At 41.6% G+C, this 21,960-nt stretch overlaps 1 protein-coding gene across 7 annotated transcripts in view; it reads left to right on the top strand.

Moving 5' to 3' along the window:
- arhgef4 (Rho guanine nucleotide exchange factor (GEF) 4) overlaps window positions 1–21,960 on the top strand; it is a 99,764-nt gene that overhangs the window by 30,284 nt on the left and 47,520 nt on the right. Inside the window, exon 1 of one of the 7 annotated variants that reach the window (XM_026180773.1) lies at window positions 2,744–3,118. The exons of the other annotated variants lie outside the window; for them this stretch is intronic. Within the exon in view, the coding sequence (XP_026036558.1) occupies window positions 2,851–3,118 (268 nt within the window). The 5' untranslated portion in view covers window positions 2,744–2,850. Of the gene's footprint in view, window positions 1–2,743; window positions 3,119–21,960 lie in introns of those variants that run through there. 7 annotated transcript variants of the gene reach the window in all.

Here is a 21,960-nt window from a genome sequence, read left to right as displayed (position 1 = left end):
GTGCAGAAAATAGGTTTAAATGTTAAACTAATTTCTTCCAGTCAGAGAATGATGCAGATAATTAAATGTTTGCTTGATGCTTAAAGTTAAAAGATTAAAACTAATAAAACAAGTTTTAAAAAGAGACTTTTCCATTTGATTACATTTTGTATGATGGATTATGTAGAAAAAGTAGAATTGGGCTGAAAGATCTATCGCTTTATCACCTGTTCAGGTTGTAAATCGTGTTTTTAAAAAGTAACTAAGTAACTAATTACTTTTGAAAATAAGTAATCAGCAAAGTAACGGGATTACTTTTTGGGGAAGTAATCAGTAATTAGTTACTGATTACTGTGGGGCGATCGTGGCTCAAGAGTTGGGAGTTTGTCTTGTAATTGGAAGGTTGCCGGTTTGAGCCCCGGCTCCGACAGTCTCGGTCGTTGTGTCCTTGGGCAAGACACTTCACCTGTTGCCTACTGGTGGTGGTCAGAGGGCCCGGTGGCGCCAGTGTCCGGCAGCCTCGCCTCTGTCAGTGCACCCCAGGGTGGCTGTGGCTACAATGTAGCTGCCATCAGCAGTGTGTGAATGTGTGTGTGAATGGGTGGATGACTGGAAATGTAAAGTGCTTTGGGGTCCTTAGGGACTAGTAAAGCGCTATATAAATACAGGCCATTTACCATTTACTTTTTTCAAGTAACTTGACCAACACTGATCATTAACAGCTCTCTGAGGTGAGGTTGGATTCCATCCTATTTTTAAAATGCAGAGGAACAAACCAAACTAAAGAAGCTTTACTCACAACTATCGATCTATTATGAAATTGCCATTTGTTAGCAGATTGTTAGAAAAATAATCAAAACTTTACTCAACAAATTACAGATTTTTTATCCTTTTCAGTCTCACTTTCAAAAGCAGCACTCATCTGAGGCTGCTATTGAAGGTCTATAATGATGTTTTGAAGCACAGCAGTGGTGAAAAATATTAAATTAACTGTTTATTTTATTACCTTCTTACTTATTTAACATGTCTTCCATTATGTCCTAAAGAAAAGTAGTTTTTAAAATCCATATATTTTCTTATTCCCGATATATGAACAGTATGTCATGTTCCTCTCCAGCATTTATACTAATGTATATTAGTTTTAGGTTTGCTGCAGAGAAGCATCCACACTTGCTCCGAGCTTGTATGGGTATGTTTGACATTGCTGTGTAGTTTAACATCAGCCCTTTTCACTCCCATGCCATTGTCTTTTATCCCCGTCACTGATACATTTGAATTGTTTACACAGGCTGTTGGGTCAAAGCACTGAACTCTGAGACCAGGTACCACATCCAGTGATGTCTGATTTTACCTTGTCTTTAGTTTGAAATGTGTCAGTGTTGGGTTGGTAATCATTCATGTACATATGAGGATGCAACAGAATCATTCAGGTCATTCTGAAGTCACGAGACCCTTACTCGACTCAAGGAATCTCGCAAATGAATGTTTTATTTTATTTATCGCTGAATTTGAAGCTGCAGTTTCAAATGACCTAAAACATTTTTGCACAATATTATCATCTGAAGTTTGGTTTGATCTTTAGAAAAATCTGTTTATGTTGGGTTTTTTTCTAGACTCTGCTATTATTAGGATATAAATGCATTAATTATGCTCAAAAGGTCACAGTTTGATCTCTTTAAAGGGAACTTTTGGGTCAAATAAATAAAAATAAAAGAAATGATGTTCACATGTAACAGTTGCTGTGCCCTCACTGCAGGAGCTTGAGCTGGCCTGTCACCCAGCCCACTCTGTCTTCCTTTTAAACGGACACTTTTCTGCCCAGCTGGACATCGCTGGGGTTTTGGTGCAAGTATCCTCTAAACAGGTGGATTATTTACATTTTTGTTCAGGGAACTTTAAACGCAGTATCAATAGACACTACAGTTACAAATGAAAAGATACTGAGCCCTTTCAGTCTGCTATGGAGACTAATGATTTAGTATTGATATATGAAATACTTGGTAATTACTGCAAATTTCTTGTAGTTATTTCATATGTTGCACTTCCTTTTTGGTGTAAGTAGAAAGCGTGTCTCTGCAGTTTTCAGTCTTTGGACCGAACAGTTCTGACCTGTTCAGTCAGGGTCCGTTTGTTTCACACCTCTGATATAACTCTCTATATTAAACCGCATCATGTGTATACTATGCCTTATTTACAATGGTAGGAAACCCAGTTTGGCTTAAAAAAATCATTCCTGAAAACCAACAGAATATAGAGTGTGTGCATGTGCATATGTTTCTGCTTTGTCGTATGTTTTGGAGAGCAGGGGACTATATAAGACTGCGGGAGGGAAACCTTAATGGATTCTGCACCATTAGTGAGCCATCCAGGCTATCTGTAGCAGGCAAATGACACGATCGAGATGCAGAAACCCCCCTGCAGGACCCCTACTGATGTGAGCCTGGAAACAGAGTGAGCGATAGGGGGAGAGGGAGATGACTGTGTGATTTAATGTAAGGAAGCGAAGCAGCGTTCAAATTGATAAAGAGAGCAAGAGAAGCAGGAACAGAAAGAGAGGAGACGAGCGCTGTATCACTGGGGAGCAGAGAATCCAAGGGTGGAGTGGAGCACTGCTACGGCTCTTCTATTCTGTGCATGGGAGGAGAAAGCGGGAAGTTGACAGCTGAAGCTTACCTCAGCAAATACCGCAGCAGATACCAGCCAAAAGGCTACCTCCTCCTCCTCCTCATCCTCCTCCTCCATTGTGCTGTCCGCTTGCCAGGAGAATAAACCATCTACTTAGCCGCTTCTCTTCATTTTCTTTATTTTCTCTTAGTTCCACTCCCCTTTTACATTTCCCTCCACCCCTTGTTGTTGGGTTTCCACACAGGGATGCGGACTCAGCAGGGCTCGGAGGGGGGCGTGCCGCTGCCAGGGGGCAGTTGTGGTAGTAGCGGCAGTGGCAGCTCTGGGCTGTCACCGGGCTCTGAATCAGACGGCGGGAGCCCAACAGGCAGAGGGGTGGACGGCATGGTGGACGGAGGTCTCGGAGTGGGTGTATGCAAGGGTGGAGGTGGAGGAGGAGGAGGCAGCTTGGGCGGCACTTTGAGGGGGGTCCTGTCTCGCTATTGGAGTTTGGAAAGTCTGCACTCCACCACAGGTAAGTGGTAGTGTGTTATTCCGGATTGGATGGGACTGGGTACGCTTTGCGTGAGTGCATGTCGTTCCAGCTGTTCAGCTGACACCCACTGACAGTGACGGTGCAGTACTAATATATTTGGGTGGGCCGGCTGCCGGATGCTTTAGTCATGCAGAGAGAGCCAGAAAATGCCAGCAGCTCTGTGTCCTGCTGTGCCCTTTCTTATGGTCTGAAATGTGTGTCCTTGTCTGCCACACAAAGGGTCTTCGCTGTGGAAATGCTTGTTGCACTTAATGCTGCACTGAACTCTCTGGGCTGGAGCTGGGATCACTGGAATCGTCTGTCTAAACTGGCACTGATGACATTTTTTTGGAAAGTCCCATATGATAAGACAGGCAGAGGGTTGACTTTTATGCACACTCATTTATCTTTGAGAAACATGAATATTTAACAAAATATGGTTGATTCAAACTGTCAAGGTTCTAATCTGATGTGAGAAATACAATTATAGCTTTAACCTTATTATACACACTGTGTTTTATTGCAACAAAAGAGTCTCTGATAATGAACCAGGTGTTATCTTTTTTGGTATTTTTAGTATTCTTTGAGGGGACTAAAAATATTTCAAGACATGTTTAATAGCCTAAGCATGATTGAAAATATTGACAGTGTTATTAAAGGTTTAGCCCAAAAGTCTGACGCACTTGTCTTTGCATGCACCCGCGTTCCCTGTCATCAGTGTGTGTTCATGTACTTTGTACTGTTGTTAAATGCTAAACATGAGCTGCTGATGCTGTGGCATGTAGCCGGGCTCTCCCTCTTCAAAATGGCATCGCGTTAGTTGTTGTGACTCCCAGTTGTTGTCATTCCGGCTTTGTTTGTCCAGCTGTGTGCTTGTGCATGTGTGTATCCGTGTGTATGGCCCAGTTGTTGCTCATGTGGAGCTGACCTAAATCTGTAAACACAGTGACATTATGGGACATGTCTTCATTATAAGAATAAACAGCCAGTGATGTTCTGGAGAGAACATCACTGGCTGTTTGTGAGCTCGCCCTATCTCATTGGCTAAGCAGGGTTGGGCCTGCTTAGAACTTGAATGATGGACCACCTGGGAAACACCACCAGGTGTTTTAAGCTTGGCTCTGGCTTGTGCAATGGAGCAGGTCATTTACTAATCAGAAGGTTGGTGGTTTGATCCCTGGCAGCTCCCAGTCTGTATGGGTAAGATACTAAACCCGAGTTGCTCTCTGATGCGTCCACTGGAGTATGAATGTGGGTGACTGTTAGAAGAAAAAAGCATAGACAGAAAGTGCTTGTGTGAATGAGGCAGGCTCTATAAAGTGCTCAGGTAGAGCAGAAAGGAGAAAGTATTTATTGTTACTTTTGGACTTGTTGGTTGTCAACAGAATTATTTCTCTTAAAGTATCATGAAGAAATTCAAGAGCTACACAGTACAGAAGAAAAGATTTCAAAGACTTTAAAAACCAAAACTAGTGGGACGTGTTGGAATTGTACTCAAAGATTACTAGAAAGAGAAACTCTGCTTCTGCACAGGAGGCACCGTTAACCCTCACGTTAATAATAATAATAATAATAATACATTTTATTTGAAAGCGCCTTTCAAAACACTGAAGGTTGCTGTACACAGTAGAATAAAAGCAAGAAGTTTACAGAATCATAAAAGCATGAGACATAAACAAATAAAATAGGAGAGTGGAGAGGTTATGTGGGATAAGCTATTGAACGTTGTGTTCATTTGGTGTTAAACAATTTCAAAAACAACCATTCCATTAAGACTCATCATAAAAAACTATAACAATAGATACATTATCACCACTTGTTGTGTTAGATCTTTGTATCAACTTATGTTCTTGTGAACTTTACAGTTTCTGCATGTCTCATTAATCTGAGTTTAACTTTTGGATTATTTTCACTCTAAGAAGGATCAGTTGAAACATAGTAAACTGATCATCACAGACCACTGTGGCTGAAAGTTTGCATCAATATTTGTTTTGAAACCATTTCAAGTTTTTATACAGTCACATAAAGTAACACCTGCGTTACTTTTACACCTATTTGTGTAAAGAGTAAATTATCCCCAAACCATACTGCCTTCTGACTCAGCTTGTGACTAAGAGCATAGGAGATGGAGGAACTGTCCCTTGAGACCTCCAATCAGTCTCCAGAACCACAAACCTCTCCTGGTTCTTTCACCAACACTATCAGTGGGTTTCCCAGTATAAACCTACATGTTCCAAGCATAACACATCCTGGCATCACATGTTGCAAAACCTTTATGCCACATTTACACTGCTTGCTTGGCATATACTGTTTGAAAGGGCAGTGTCCCCTAAAGCAACCAGACCGAACCAACTGAACTTCTCTCATCACAGCCATTTTTGTCTTGTTGACCACGACCTGGTCTTGTATCTGTCAAAGCAAATCACCCGTAACAACATGTACATTTTCTGGAGTGACATGATGGCCTGAAAAAATTGTCCGAGTGGACTCTGCATCCCATAAACTGCTGGTAGAGTCATTTCTGGATCTGTACTCACCACTCAAATCAAAGACTCATGCATGCGTTGATGTCTTTCTGACTTACCTCCTCCCAATCATCTTTGTAAAGCTGTTTCCCCTTCAAGTTGGTCAAGTTTACCAGCATGGCTTTGACTCAGGACTGAGTCCAGAACAGTTCAAAGCAGGATGTGATGTCATCAGTCCTGATGACAGTTTCAGTTGAAAGCCTACCTTCATTCTCGGGTGGGGATAAGTTCCCATTCTTTCACTTGAATGTGAGATCAACCTCTGCATGGCCATTCTCTTCATCACTGGATTCCTCCTCATCAATCCTTTCTTGGTCGGGTCAGATTATATTCCGTGTCAACTTCAGCTTCTAAAACTTCCTCATCTAATCCATCCTCATTGTCATCAAATATGAGAGCCTCACTGACCTGCCATGATGTTGCCACACAGCGAATGTGAGCAAGGCCCCCTAAAAGCATCATACAGCAAAGCTATGAGAAAAGTTCAATGTTGACACAATGTTGCAACTATCTGTGAGAGCTGCCAACACAGGAGCTGTTCCTGTGGAGGAGAGGCTGGGCAAAGATTCCCGTAGCGGTTGCCAGAGAAACCAAAGTGTTTGTATGTGTAAATATGAGTGTGCACATGCATGCTTGCTTGTGTTTGCCTGTATGACCATCTGACAGATAGGGATGGACCTGAACTCTGTTATTTACACTAATTATTGTCTCTCCCATGTCATTCTCTTCTTTCGTTGGACATTGTATGAACATAAAACAGGAAAAGGTGTGCATAGACAGAAACAAGAAAGAAGGCAACTGGAAAAGATGAAAACACAAAGAACAAAGCCAAAACATGTATATGTGTTGTATGTCATGTTTGTTGGCTACGAGGATAATAACCACAGTAATAACACCATCACCATTACTATTACTACTACTAACATTTAATTCAATTAAATTTTCAATTCAGTTTTATTTATACAGCGCCAAACCACAACAACGGTCGCCTCAAGCTGCTTTATATTGTAAGGTAGACTCTACAATAATACATACAGAGCAAAACCCGACAATCATATGACTCCCTGTGAGCAAGCACTTTGGCGACAGTGGGAAGGAAAAACTCCCTTTTAACAGGAAGTTGAGGTGTGTCATCTGACAAGGATGCCTCCTGGGCTCCTCTGGGTGAGCTGTTCCGGGCATGTCCCACCGGGAGGTGGTACTGCACTGCTCTGTTCTAGATGACTTAGCACTGCCTCGGGTTGCCCCCAGACCCTAAGGAGGGAGCCTGTTTATTAGGGGAGAAGGACACTGATCTAGTTGATGATGAATCTACATTGGTGACCTGGCTTGCCTTCCTAAATCACTTGGTCCGCATGTGGTCTCGGTCTAACCCACACAGATGCTGAGAAATCAGCAAGAGGGGAAAAAAGAAGAAAAAAGGGAGAAAGGATAAAAAAATGAATTAAAATAAGTTAACACTAATCAATACATTAAAAAGGAATTCCAAGGTGGGGCCAAGGTATTTATTTGTTTAACTAAAACATACTGTAGTATTCAAAACATGTGGACATGTGCATGGTTTCAGCCTACAATGAAGCACAGTGTTGGAGATGCAGGGATTCTGGATAATCTCTCAGTCACAGCCATGTAAACTATAGGACTGGGTGACACACCCATGTGGTGTGAAAGTCATTGCCTGAGCTCCCTGAAGCGCACTGTGAACGAGTGGCAATGCTACCCAAAGCCATTTGAAACATTTTCCTTTGAGGTGGGTCCTGTGAATTGTTTTATAAAGTGTAAATAGTAAGTGTGCATTTTTGGTCACAAAATGTTACTGCACATTTCTGTCCAGAGGTCAGCGCTGGAAGAGTACTCCAGGTCACTTCCCCATTTGTATGAGGATATACAACACATGATAGATACATCAATATTGGAAAATTGTAGTTTGGAGGTTATTTTTCTGGGGTGAGTGATTTTCATGGTCTCTTCAGTTAATCTGGAGGGAAGTAGTGGATTATTTGTTATGGTAATCCTGGATTTGATTATAGATTGGACATTTTGTTTGCATTCCACCAGGCCGTCAGAGTTACACTAATTGTAATGTAGTTTGTTTTTTTTAGTGCAGAAATGTAGGAAAGAGAGACTAAAACTGACAAATGGTTGAGGTCAATTTTTCATACAGCACCAAATCACAACAACGGTCGCCTCAAGGCGCTTTGCATTGTAAGGCAGAGCCTACAATAATACACGTTGAGTTGGTTTTGTGCTATATTTACCTGGGTGAAGTGCACAGTGTTTTTCTCTGAGCGTCCAAAAGCCAGTCTGTGTAGGTTGAAGTGTCCAGTTAACTTTATCAAACTCCTCTTTTGCATCTAATGCTAGCATGATTATTATGGTATGGTGTTTAGAGGTAAGTTATGAAGTTGATTAATCTGTCATTTCAGGTTTTCATGAAGCTGGTTTGATTTTGGTATTTAGGTATTTATTTATTTATTGTCATTGTCAAGAAATTGCGTCTGGGGCTTCCATACAACCCAAAAAAAGAAGAAAATAATAAATACCCCTTAAAACCCAAGTGTACATATTTAACCCAGTGTGACTCCAATGCAATAAGACAATCCTTAGCAATAATGTTCGTAGAAATTCAGACAAAGACCTGAGAAACATGACAAAATACAACAATGCAACCCATTCAATATTATTGTACTGTGAGATATGATATCAGATATGATAGTTATCTATTTAAGAAAGAGGGGGGGGGGCAGGAGGGGGAAGAGAATAAAGATATGATGCACCAATGCAGACCAGTTCATTGCTATTAAGAAGTTGGATATGGTTATTGTCCGTGAGAGGGGGGCAGAGAGTTCTGGATGTATTCATGTTTGGGTAACGTTTTCTTTTTTAGTAGCTAGAGCTTTAGTGATTATTTTAATGTCTGTGTTTATTAATGAGAGAGAGCGATATGTTGGTTAGTTTTTAGTTGGAGAGTCATAATATCGCTTGGTATTATTTGTGTCATTACTCTGTGGTTTGTCTTCTGATTTGGCAGAAGTATTTATAAAATTGTGCCGGAAATCCATTGTGATTTCATATTTGGCATTTACTAAGTGCTTTATGGAGTTCATCTATAGTAACAGGTTCATTCAACATGTCTGCTTGCTTTTTGGAAAGTCTGGGTCAATCTAAGTTTTCATTGAAAGTTTTCTACTTTGGGTTGTGGTCAGAAGAGTATAGCTGGCTATAAAAGGTTTTGAATATATTAATAATATTGAAAGTGTTTTGAAAAATCCCATTCACTAAGTATGATTGAGTGGATTGTTGTAAGGGAGTTACTGAGACAGAGAAAGCAATGCGTGAGAGGGATTGATGGAAAAATAAGTCTCTGGATGAAGGGTTGTTTTTCCTCCAGCTGTCATTGAGACCATAATGATTCATATATTGTTTTATGATATCTGTGGAACACCAAAGTCTTAAGCTACCAGGTGAGTGTCACCGGTCGAGTGTGGGACTGATAACTGTATTGAAGTGTCCAGCACTGATGATGTTGGTTGAATTGCACTCTAATGAAAATAGGTTGTAGAAGAAAGATGGGTCATTATTTCGACTGGCATGAATGTTTTATTTTCCTAACCTTCCACCTGGATCAATATGACTGAAGTACGTTACTCCCACAGAGTAGTGTTCTGGTGGAGTGGAAATTGAGTCTTACTAATTTAGAAGATCATCATTTAGCCTGGAGAAATAGTTTGCTGCTTTATAAGAAAGCCCTCTGCAAAGCCAGAACATCTTACTATTCATCACTGATTGAAGAAAATAAGAACAACCCTAGGTTTCTCTTCAGCACTGTAGCCAGGCTGACAAACAGTCAGAGCTCTGTTGAGCCAACCATCCCTTTAACGTTAACTAGTAATGACTTCATGAACTTCTTCACAAATAAAATTTTTATCATTAGAGAAAAAATTACCAATAATCATCCCACAGATGTAATATTATCTACAGCTACTCTTAGTACCATTGATGTTAAGTTAGACTCTTTTTCTCTAATTGATCTTTCTGAGTTAACTTCAATAATTACTTCCTCCAAACCATCAACGTGTCTTTTAGACCCCATTCCTACAAAACTGCTCAAAGAAGTCCTGCCATTAATTAATTCTTCGATCTTAAATATGATCAACCTATCTCTAATGATCAGCTATGTACCACAGGCCTTCAAGCTGGCTGTAGTTAAACCTTTACTCAAAAAGCATCTCTAGACCCAGCAGTCTTAGCTAATTATAGGCCAATCTCCAACCTTCCTTTATATCAAACATCCTTGAAAGAGTAGTTGTCAAACAGCTAACAGATCATCTGCAGAGGAATGGTTTATTTGAAGAGTTTCAGTCAGGTTTCAGAGCTCATCACAGCACAGAAACAGCTTTAGTGAAGGTTACAAATGATCTTCTTATGGCCTCTGACAGTGGACTCATCTCTGTGCTTGTCCTGCTAGACCTCAGTGCAGCGTTCGATACTGTCGACCATAATATCCTATTAGAGCGATTAGAACATGCTGTAGGTATTACAGGTACTGCACTGCAGTGGTTTGTATCATATCTATCTAATAGACTCCAGTTTGTGCATGTAAATGCACTACCGCACTCCTGCTTTACAGGTGAAAATAGAGCAACAGGAACGCTGAGTCTTTGACTTTATTTATTTTCTGCTGTGTTTTACTTGCATCTATTTGAAAGACTGAGTGTAAACACAAAAAATATTTTATTTTATGTGCTGGAATGTGCAGAAAATAGGTTTAAGCAACAAAACGCTGCAAACCACAACACAATTAAATATAAATTAAAATATGAAAACAAAAAGAAGATGCACATTCTCTGTCATATGGACCTGCATGAATAAACTTTCTGAATCCTTTATCATCTGCAGCTGAAAATAGTTGTGGATGATTACTATACCTTTCTAATGTGACCTTGTTGTCCCTGGCTCTCTCTCTCTCTCCCTCCCGCTCTGTTCCTGTGCTACTGTGAGTGTAACTACCGCCCCTCCCCCCTCTGCCCAGCGCAAAGCACAAGGCTGGCGTGCAGAATGAAGCGGGAAAAAAGTGCGAGAGAGAGAGAGAGAGAGAGTAAGAAAAAAAAAACACGTGACGGCTCGTGATAAGGAGCCGGCTCACGTCGTTCATGTCAAAGATCCGGCTCTAAGAGCCGTTTCGTTTGTGACCGACACATCACTACCACAGACACAAAGCCCTGACCTAAACCTTACGTTTCTTCAGTATAGAGATTGACAGACCACGTGACTTTCGCGCATTGCATGCCGGTAACTCGTGGCAAAACAATCCAAGTACTTGCATCAAATGCAAGCATTTGCAGCACCACAAAACGTTCATTCTTCGGTTCCAATAAATTCTTGCTCTTTCTTTGCCCCCCAAAATGTTATGTACAAAACGTGTACAATGCCGGTCCGTACAAAGACAGACTTGATGAAAAGTCAAAGAAAAGATACGAGGAAAAAAATCAAAGGAGTGAAAGGGTCAGACCCTCACGAGCACACAGAGGGACAAAAGATGTTAGCGTGCTGCCCAACTTTCACCACGCTCATATTTATAATTATACGGTTCTTGGAGTGAGTGCATACACTCATGAAGTTTAGTAACTTCAGGTCACTGCAACAAGCCCAGGTACAGTTTACCGACGGATGGGTGCAGGACCTTGAAATGCACCGTGTAGAAAGTAAAGACCATCGTACGTATCATAAGTTTACCAGTCTCACAAATCGTCTTCATAAATACACATTCATTAACCGTTTATTAATATAACCTTTGAGCTCAATGGTAATTAATTAGTAGTGGAAATAATTTCTGGTAGCATCACAGAAATGTAGCAGTGACAATAATATTGTATGCTGTAATCGTACTGGGCAATTAGTGATACAAAACAACTGTTTTATCCTGTGAATAAAAGTATATGTTTTTGTCAATGTACCATAATAACAGAAGCGAAACGCAATATTGTGTCAGGACAATTCACTACTTATGCACAATAAACAAAGGAGCATAGCGCGACAATTTCTGTTCAGCACCAGACTTGCTTGTAACCTATATCACCAATTATGTTATGAAAATGACGCATTAACTACAACAGCAGACTGACCTTTGTGTAAATGCTTGGAGCAGACTAACCTGTGAGCTGGAGTGTTCTGGGACGTTATATTTGGTCTTTGAATGGCTGCAATCCAGTCGCGTCTTTGTTACTTCGGAAACATGGCTCGAACAATTTCTCTTCAACGACGTAATCCGATAACAACCGATCTCTTTACCCGTCGGCTTCCCGTGGCTGTCATGTGACTGGCTATTGCAGTTAATAATACAACGGCTTCTTGACATTTTTGTGTTTCTTTTTATCGCTGTGTAACTGATTTCAATTGAAAGCCTGCGTGCGCTAGTACCTCTTGCCACGAGTTCCCAGAATCCTTTGCGGTTTTACCCCTGAGTGACGTCACATTTTCAATCTCTATATCTGATGCCTAATCCTAAACCACTTTTACCAATCTGACCTGTTTTCTTCTTGTACCTACCCTGTGCTTTGCTACCCCAATGAAAAAAAAATCTCAGAAAATGCCAGAAAAGAGGTTGTGTGTAAACAAGTCTTTGTCCAATCTTTGCACTCATTCTCCTCTTTTGTGTTCCTGTGAATTAAAATAATGCCAGGTGGCAACAGTGTGGCACACTGTAGCATCCAAGCACACACTGGCAACTGTTCTCATCCATGAGCAAGTGAGGGGATGGGGGAAAGGATGTCTAAAAGCATCCATCACAAAAATGGGAGGCATGGTGCTTTCTGGGAAATAGGTCACCATTAAAACAGCCATTTAGCCTGAGGTGTTTTTGTGCACTACTTGTTCTGAAGTTACTTATCTTAGAGAAGGATGAGGGGACAGTGGACACAAATAGATAAATGCATCAGTTTTATTCATTTGTTACCGATTCTCTTATTATTACTCATTACAGTAGAATGTGACATAGATAACGTAAACAGCATATATTCAGTAGCTATTTTAACTGAGTCTTACTTTTCTCCACGAGATCTGGTTGAGCCCATTTTGTTGCTGATTAAATGAAACAGTCTCTCCAAAAGTATCTGCTATGGCTAATCACCATTAATGTAGTTATAGCTATAGTATAGCAATATAAACTTAAATTGTCTGCTATTTAATATGTTATTTTTATGTTATGTTATTTTTCTATTTTTTGGACTTATGCCAGACGGATGGACAAAGAACGATAAATATTTGTTTAATATTTTACTGGCAGCAGGCAAAAAGAGCCATCACAAAAACTTGCTTTCTTCTGAGAGCCCAACTATGAACATGTGGATGGACATCACAATGGACATTTACATGATGGAGACAGCAGATGTGAACTATGATGAAAGAAATGGATGGACTATATAAAAACATGCAGGCCAGATTTTGATTTTGACTGTGTTAACTATTAGAGGATATATTAGTTATATTAATGGAAACAAAAACTCCCTACATGCCTTTTTTTTGTATTTTTATTTTATTTTTTTTCTGTCTGTTTTGCTTCTTTTTTTTCTTCTTTCATTCCTTTTGTATGGATATTTTAGTTGTTTAAAAACAGGAAAAAAAGAAAAATACATGTAGTAACAAATTGCTGAAGTTGATGGTATTGTACAGTGATTCCTAAATGTCAATTAAAAAGAAGTTATTTTTAACTGGTGTGCTGACTTAGTAAAACTTTGTTAAACTCTATTTTCTAAGTACACAAAGACACTAACGTGTTTTTTTATTATCACATGCCATATTCAGTTGCTTGCTTTTCATTTTACACTTTTAATCATGTAATAGTTCATGTCTAGGTTTTACAGGGTGTTCTGTGACTGCTCATTAAAAAACAACTGATTTTAATTTGCCCATTTCCCTTCCAAAATCTTCTCTTTGGATAGCTCTGTATGTCTGCACAGCTGGTATTTTTAGTTTTTAGTTCTGCCCAATTGCAAATAGATACGCTCTATGTGTTTTCCTCCATTGTTTCCAACTGTTCAACTTTAAATTAATCTTGGGAAAAGGAACTAAATTATGTGATGAGCAAAGATTTTGTTGGTTTGGCCAAAAATCTCCTTTCTTTTTAATACACCGTGTGGTGGTAAATGCTATAGTTTAAGTGTTTTGCACTTGTGGCTGTTTCTGTGCAACTCTACACTGACAATCTGCTCTGTGGTGCATCAGTTAAAAGTGAGAAGGATGCTCCTGGTCATACTCCTGAACTAATGTGTCATCGTCCACTGACATAAGCTGATGACTGCTGTCTGTTTAGTGTTCCCCTTGGTACAAAAACACAAATGTTTATATTCATGTGATCAGAGCAGGACTTTTACAGAGTGATAAAAAATACCCAAGCTTTAAAAAGAACTTTAAAAACGTTTTCACTTTTACGAAGGTTAAAACAGTAAAATTCAAATCTCTGTATTTGATTTGAGAGAAATGAGCCAATGAGTCAGTAAGCCTGACTTTCCAAGCATCTCTGGCAGGAGGGTCCCCTATCCCCCACAAGACATTCAACATCTGCTCTGGGTTCCTGGCTGGTTGAGGCTCTGCCGATCCCTGCACCCGTTCCAGCTCCTCGGGTGGAGACAGCAGTTGCCCAGCATTTGCCGGTGCCTGTTCCGGTGTCCAAGGTCAGAGCAGCTGTGACCCGGCCTTCTCAAACACCTGTACCTACTCCTCGCATGGGAGTGGCTGGTTTCCGGTCTGCTCTGCCACCCATGCCAGTCCCTGAGGTGAGGCCCACCAAGACACAGCTGACCTCCGCACCTATATCTACTCCTCGGGTGGGAGTGACTAGTGTCCTGCAGGTGCCTGCACCCATTCCTATTCTCGCTGGAGGGTCGGCCGAGCCCATCCAGCATCCTGCTGCATTGCCTGCAGCTTCACCACCTGCTGCGTCCGCTGAGGGCTCTTGTGAGTTTATTCAGCCACCTCCTGCTCCACCACCTGTGGCTTCCACGCCGTCGCCTGCTGCACTACCACCTACTTCTTTGCCTACTGTTGCCATGGCGCCATCTGGTCTAGCTCCAGCGCCCGTATCTGATCCTGCCTCGTATGGTCCTGCCTCTGCCAAGTCATGTCCAGCGCGCTTGACACGCCAAGCCACCAGAGGATTTCTGTGCATGTTTACACCACCATCGACCGCCTGCCAAGCCGCCTGAGGGTTGTTGTTGTCCATGTCCAGCGCGGCCTGCTCATCCACATCCTACTTGTCCATGTCCAGCACACCGTCGCTGGCCACTTCCTGGCTGTCAGCTGCTTCCAGGCGGCCAAGCTCCGGACCTCTTTAGTTATGGACTCTTGTGCTGCTGACCTCCGGGTCGGTCCCCTGAACTGTCTTCTTGGGACTCTGTTTTGTTTCCTGTTTTTCTTTGTTCAATGTGTTTAGTTTTACTCTTCCACTGTGATGTTGTTATGTTCATTTGTGTCAGCTGTTTCCCCATGTGTTTCTGCTTCCCCTGATCACCTCCTGTGTGTTTGTTTTCATACATTCCTTGTCAGGTCATCTGTTGTTTCTTGCCATGTTTCCAGGTTTCATCTCCAGGTTTGTTTAGGTTCATGTCAGGGTTCTTCATGTTGTTTTTTAGTTCTCCCAGTTTAGGTTAATATTTAGTTTTGCATCAGTTTGCCTTGCCTTTTGTCTTGCACCTTTTTAAAAAAAAATCAGCCTTATTAAACGACCTTTTGTTAATATCAAGTTTTGTTCCACGTTCTTTTGTGTCTGCATTTGGGTCTACTATTCTCAATTCATACAGTCCGACTACAGTCCGATACCGACTGTATACAGTCATACAGTCGGTACATTTATTTATTTATTTATTAACCTTTATCTAACCAGGAAGATCCCATTGAGATTAAAAACCTCTTTTTCAAGGGAGACCTGGCCAAGATAGGCAGCAGCAGATGTCTCACAGTTACAGAAATTACTCAAACACAGGCAGCAACAACACACATGCAACAATAAGTGAAAGAATACAAATAAAAAAAAAATAAAATTCAATAAAATTCAAATAAAAATAAAAAAGTCAGTTAAAATGACAATCAATCTAATTGAAACAGTTACATGTTATGGACTTGGCCTCAAGGATTCGTAGTTTAGATTTAAAAGCACTTAATGAAATGAATTCAGTCATTTTCCTTCTGCAGTTTGTTCCAAGCTGAGGGTGCTAAATGGACAAAAGCTCTTTTACCAAGTTCAGTTCGGGCAAATGGAACAGAAAGCAACAAGTAACCATGCGGACGAAGAGAATACTGACCAGCATGTTTCATTACAAGCAGGGAACATAGATAAGAAGGCAGCAACCCAAGTATCGCCTTATATATAAAACTGTAGAAATGAGAATTCCTCCGACTTACCAAAGCAGGCCATCCTACCTGAGAGTATAACTCACAGTGGTGAGTCTGAAATTTACAGTTAGTGATGAACCTCAGAGAAGCATCTGAGCTGCCTCTGAAGTCCCACAGGCTACCCACACCTGATAGGACTCCTGGTAGCTCCCTTCACCTCTGGTGTCCACCATTTGGTTTGGGGGCTACCACCACGACAGGCACCAACCACCTTGCAGCCGCAGCTCAGTGCAGTGTCTTTGACAAGGAGGTGCTGAACATGTTCCCAGTCTGAATGCTGTTGAAGCTCTGCTGGAGGTGTGCATTGAAGATCTTGCAGACCGGGGCCTCTGTCAGGCATTCTCAGTGTACCCTCACTGTACGTTTAGGTGCACCAGGTCTGTACAGTATCCTCCCCCGCCACCTGATCCAACTCATCACCAGGTGGTGATCAGCTGACAGCTCAACCCCTCTCTTCAATCGTATGTCCAGAGCATATGGTCGCAGATCTGATGATGCAATTACAAAATCACCCTGCGTCCTTATGGACACCCTCATATTCGAACATGGTGTTCTTTATGGACAAACTGTGGTTTGCCCAGAAGTCCAGTAACAGACCACTGCTCAGGTTCAGATCTGGGAAGCCGTTCCTCCTAGTCACGCCCCTCCAAGTCTCACGGTCGTTGCTCAGGTGAGCGTTGAAGTCTCCCAGTAGGACAACAGAGTCCCCAGGTGGAGCACCCTCAAGCACCCCACCCAGGGACTCCAAGAAGGTCGGGTACTCTGAACAGTTACCCACTTATACCTCCAGGATAAGTGGGTGAAGATAGGGACTTCACCAAACTAGAAGAGGATGTTCTAGCAAAATGCTAAACTAGCCAAATCTCCACAACAGCTACCCATTGTGGACCATAGTAGATCACAACTGTAGCCTCTCTCCAGTGTAGAAATACTTCCTTCCAGCCTTACCATTCAGGAAATGTAGAGTAGAGGAGCTAGGAATCGACCACCTCCTGAGCCACACCCACCCAATGAAGGGATCATAGGCTCTGTAATGAATCAGTAAACTGTGTCTGGGTCCCATCAATATGGTTCTACACTGCAGAAAATTGCAGTTTTTTATTTAATAAAAACTAGCTAATGTCACAGGTCCATCAGTAATGTGTGTCTTATTTATTCCTTCATATTTTTTTAATATCAGTAGCACTATTGTTTGATGTAAATGTTGCATGACATCACCTGGTCTAGTTGTTGGACAACTAACACTCAAGTGGCCTTTAGTGGTCTTCTCCTATGTGGATTTCACCTTTGGTTGCAACCTGCACAGTAATACAGACAGATTCCACCTCATAGACGCACCACCATCAGCTATGTACCGTCACTCACCTCTCCATGTCAACTCAGAAAATTACCTGATTGGATAGTGGGATTTTCAGTAGAGACAAAGAATCCTAGTATTCCCTTCATCAGACCTAATTATTTTTGCATGATATTGAGATTTAGAGCATCCTTATACTGGGACACGTGTTCTGATAAATATTCTTATGAACAACAAGACCAGTCTTTGTCACGGCGAGGTGCGCCGATAAGTTTAGTTTACAGGACCCAGAAGCAGACACTGAAAGGCGGAGTTGCTGGCTGAACAGAAGACGATCCTTTAGTTGGATGTTGGCACATGAAAAAGCATGAAGCTATGAAAACTAAGAAAACTGTGAACACTCAGAAAACTAAAGGACTAAGAAACTCAATGAAAATACTATGACAAACTATGAACACTGAGTAAACTATAACGAAACACTCTGGGGAAGCAAACAGACGACCTGACAACGAAACATAGAAAACAGAGGACTTAAATACACACATGAGGTGACAAGGATGAACATAACGATGCACAGGAAATGTAAACTCAAACACAATGACATGAAAACTGGACTTTCAAAATAAACAGGAAAACATGACAAGACACAGGCACGACAGCATCAACCAGAAACATGACACATAAGACACAATAAACAACAATGGGAACATTAACACATGGGAACACCGCTGACACACATGAACCTAATAACAGGGCAGGGGAAGGGAAACTAAATACAATGAACAAAGAACATACTGGACTCTTACAAAATAACACAGGAAACATGATGAGGCAGATAAACAACATGGGCTTGACACATGAGACATGAAACACAAAGGGCAGGTGAGCCCAAAGCCCGGGGAAAAGGGGAAATGAGGGGATCAATAACAAAACTGAACCACTTGGGGTTTTACGGGAGCTAGATGAGCTTAACCCAAACAATAAATGACAAAACATGAAGCCTCAAGTTCTAACTAATAATACAAAACAAGAACTTAACATTTCCCCATACTAATAAAAGAAATAAACAATATATCAAAATGCTGGGTCACAGACCCAGCCCATAAAGACCTTCCAGGTAACAACCTTTAGTTTTAAGTTGGGGCAGTTCTGGGGTGCTCCTTTTTGGGGTGAAGCCTTCTGTGTAGTAAAACACCATCTCATCAGGATATGGTCTCTTGGGAGACTGTCGAGTACGTGGGAAAAGGCAAATATGTCAATGTGCTTAATGTTGCAATATGACACAGAACGAAAAGAGTTTGACTTAAACAAGATTAAATTGGCATTAAAAATTTGGTCAGATATGGAACACGAAATCCCTCTTAGGAGTTTTAGTGAGATTGTCTATATGTAAGTCAACCAGCAAAATAACATTGAAAACCAGAAGAAACTCATTGGAGGAACTCAGAAAATGAATTTGAAAAGTCATTATTTAGCTTGGGCAGGCAATACACTGTAACATATATAGGAGTAGTTGGCCCACTGATTTGTAAAACGATGGACTCAAATGAGGCGTACAGAAGAATAGTTTTAGATGATCCTTTCCATTTCTTGTTGTAAACTACCACAACACTGCGACCACGGCCAAATGCGCAGGGCTGATAGGTGTAAACTAACCAAGCTACACCATGTCACTGGGTTGGTGTCAAGTCAGTCAAACAAAGAAAATCAAACTTAATGACTGGCCAGGAGATCACACAGTAGAAGCCCTTATTGGTGAGCGAATTCACATTAAATAACCCGAAGGAGAGTTTCTTTATCTCAATTGTGGCATCAGCCGACCAGGTCGGGTGAGCCGGGACACTTGTTAACAGTCTAACCAGGTCTATGTGGGGATCAAAGGAAAATAGACCAGAATTGTTGTATTGGATTATGATCATGATAAGTTCCAACGAGATCCTCGGTGAGTGTATTTCTGACTGGGATGACGTAAATAGAATGAAGCTGAAGAAGCTTGGCTGTTGTGTACTAAAATACAAATGTCAGTGGGTGGAAGATGGCAACCAGTGCCAGCAAGCTCCACGGGAACACTCTGCCATTTCACATCATTAGATTTTAGAGGTTTCCAGTTGCTGAAGGCATGGTGACAGCGACAATAAAAATGCAATAAAAACGATCAAAAATCGGATGGCAATTGATGGCTTACAGAAACCATTCTCAAATATATGAAAAGACACTTAAGTGATACAATATTAGAATTAAAATAAGTCCACAGAAAAGTGGCAGGGGGTAGCACCAGGGTTCATTCAATCAAATTATACACCTGTGTCATCACAGTCACCCCTCAGTTAGCTTAACTGCCACTGTTACTGGTACCAACTGAGACACCACCACTCAGTTGGTATTTGGGCTGCCTGCCGAGTGCTAACTGTTTACAGCTTTTCTTGTACAGTGTTTGTGGTTTCGTATGAGTACCAAAATTAAGCAAGCAAGCAGAAATCTCATGGCTGTCCCTGTCGCCAGCAGTCCACAGCAAGAGCAGAATGAGGCATGTCACATTTACCTGGGTTTTGACCACACATTGACTGAACCTGAAGCCTGTGCAATTTGTTGTCAGCTCCAGCACAAGACCCTAGAAAGATGGGTGACGTTTGTGGAGAAATTACTGGGAAACATGGCTATAGCACGGCATGAAGCTTTCCTTTCTAAGTGTAGGAACTTGGGTTTGTCTGAATCCAAAGGCAAGTTGATGTACCTGCATCTGACTGGGCTGAATGAAGTATGTTGATGGGTTAGAAGAGGGTGAGCTAGAACTAAGCAAGAATGCTAGCTAGCTTCAGCTGAACTTAACAATCACCAGGATGATGATGATGTGCTGGACATCCACGGTTTCTCGGAGGATGAGCTGCAGAGCCTGTCATTGACTCAGTGTGCCACTGCCCCAGCCAGCCAAGACACCATATTCGTTGTTCTGATGTGAAGCAGAGGAGCTGCAGGTGGACTGGTTTTCTTCCGAGTCAGTTCAGAAAAAATCATGGTTGAAAGCCATCTTGGGTCAGCTGTAGCTCAGGAGGTAGAGCAGATCATCTGCTAATGGGAAGCTTGGCGGGTCCATCCCTGGCTCTTCCAGTCTGCATGCCAAATTTCGTTGGGTATGTCCTCAAGTTGCTCTGTAATACATCCATCGGAGTATGAATGCATGTAAATGTTAGTTAGAAGCACTTTCACAGAAAAAGCATAGAAAAAAGTTCAGATGTGAATGTGTGAATGAGGCAAGTTGTGTAAAGTGCTTTGAGTGCTCAGAATGAGTGCATTATATAGTCTGTACCTCCCTATGTTAGCGGAGCCTTTGGAGCAAGTTCACCATCATCACTGTGCCCGGGTATAGACATCGAATCCTGAGGTGTTTCAATGATCTACTGGTGTGTGTGTGTGTGTGTGTGTGTGTGAGTGAGACAGAGAGAGAGAATCACATTCAGTTTAACATCAGTGTGTTTGCGTCCTTGCACACTTTCTACTGTTCCTGTATGGCTGGAAGCACAAAGCCAGCAAACAGCTCAGCCTGGCACTTCCTTGTACATACTGCACCTCCCCCCTCCATCCTCTCCCTTTTATCCTGCCACTCTGCTTTGCTTCAGTTGGTCAAAGCATGGAAGTCTTTGTCAGAGTTTTGTTTAGAGAGTTCAGATTCCCTTCATTTATGTGAAACAGCGAGGGACTGTGTAGACTTTGTTTTCGTTTGTTCTGTAAAGTTTATTACATTGTAATTTATTTTTTTCTTCACAGGGAACTTAATGTAGCTTGGTGTCCCCTTATTTAACTGTTATCCTCAAGGCTCTTTAGACCTAAGATTAAGGCTACAGTTAGGGTTCACATGTGCCCCCAGTAGTGAATTTCTACCTGTAAAGCACATAAAGAAAAATATCATAACAGAGTAAATGTAAGGTTGAAATGTATGTAAGGTACTTGTTTTTGATCTGCTAAAATATATACTAACCCTAAGTCTATGTGTAGACCCTGTTTTGTTCTTGTACAGCAAGTAAATAAGTATTCAACATGTCCCCAGTTTTCTTGTAAATATGCTTGTATTTATTGTATTGCCTTGGGATATTGTGTCGCATACTCGATAAGAGCTAAAACAAATTGATATTCCTGTGCACTCCAGTAAAATGGCCCGATAAAGTCCATGCTGATGCGCTCCGAGGCCTCCATAAAAGGTAGTGGTCACAAAGACACTTTTGGAATTGCCACCTAGTTCACCAGTTTCACTTTGTCCATGTGGCCCCTTGCGGGCCAGGTGCAGTGTCTGTAGCTACAGCAGAGTAGAAAGTGTTAGTAGAGACAGCGGCCATCGGTCTGCCATCCCTGGCCAGTGACCTGGAGCCTCCTACTTGAGGCCAGGACTGGCTGACTGTCTGCCCACCACCCGAAACGGCGGCCTCAGCAGCTCCCTCAGCTGAGCCACAAGATGGTCCTCTGCTAGCATTACCACCATGCCTAAACTGGTGAGCTGGTGACAGCGGACCCACTGGGTGGTGCCAGCTGGAAGACACTGACACAAGTTTTTTTTTCTTACCTGTTGACTGAAACATATTCCAATTGTAGTTATATAATGCATAGAAACTGCATTAGACCCTTTGATTATAACATAT

This window comes from Astatotilapia calliptera, chromosome 9 (genome assembly GCF_900246225.1).
Source record: "Astatotilapia calliptera chromosome 9, fAstCal1.2, whole genome shotgun sequence".
Lineage (NCBI taxonomy): Eukaryota > Metazoa > Chordata > Actinopteri > Cichliformes > Cichlidae > Astatotilapia > Astatotilapia calliptera.
The sequence above is the reverse complement of the archived record's forward strand: the minus strand, read 5'-3'. Positions and strand labels throughout refer to the sequence as shown.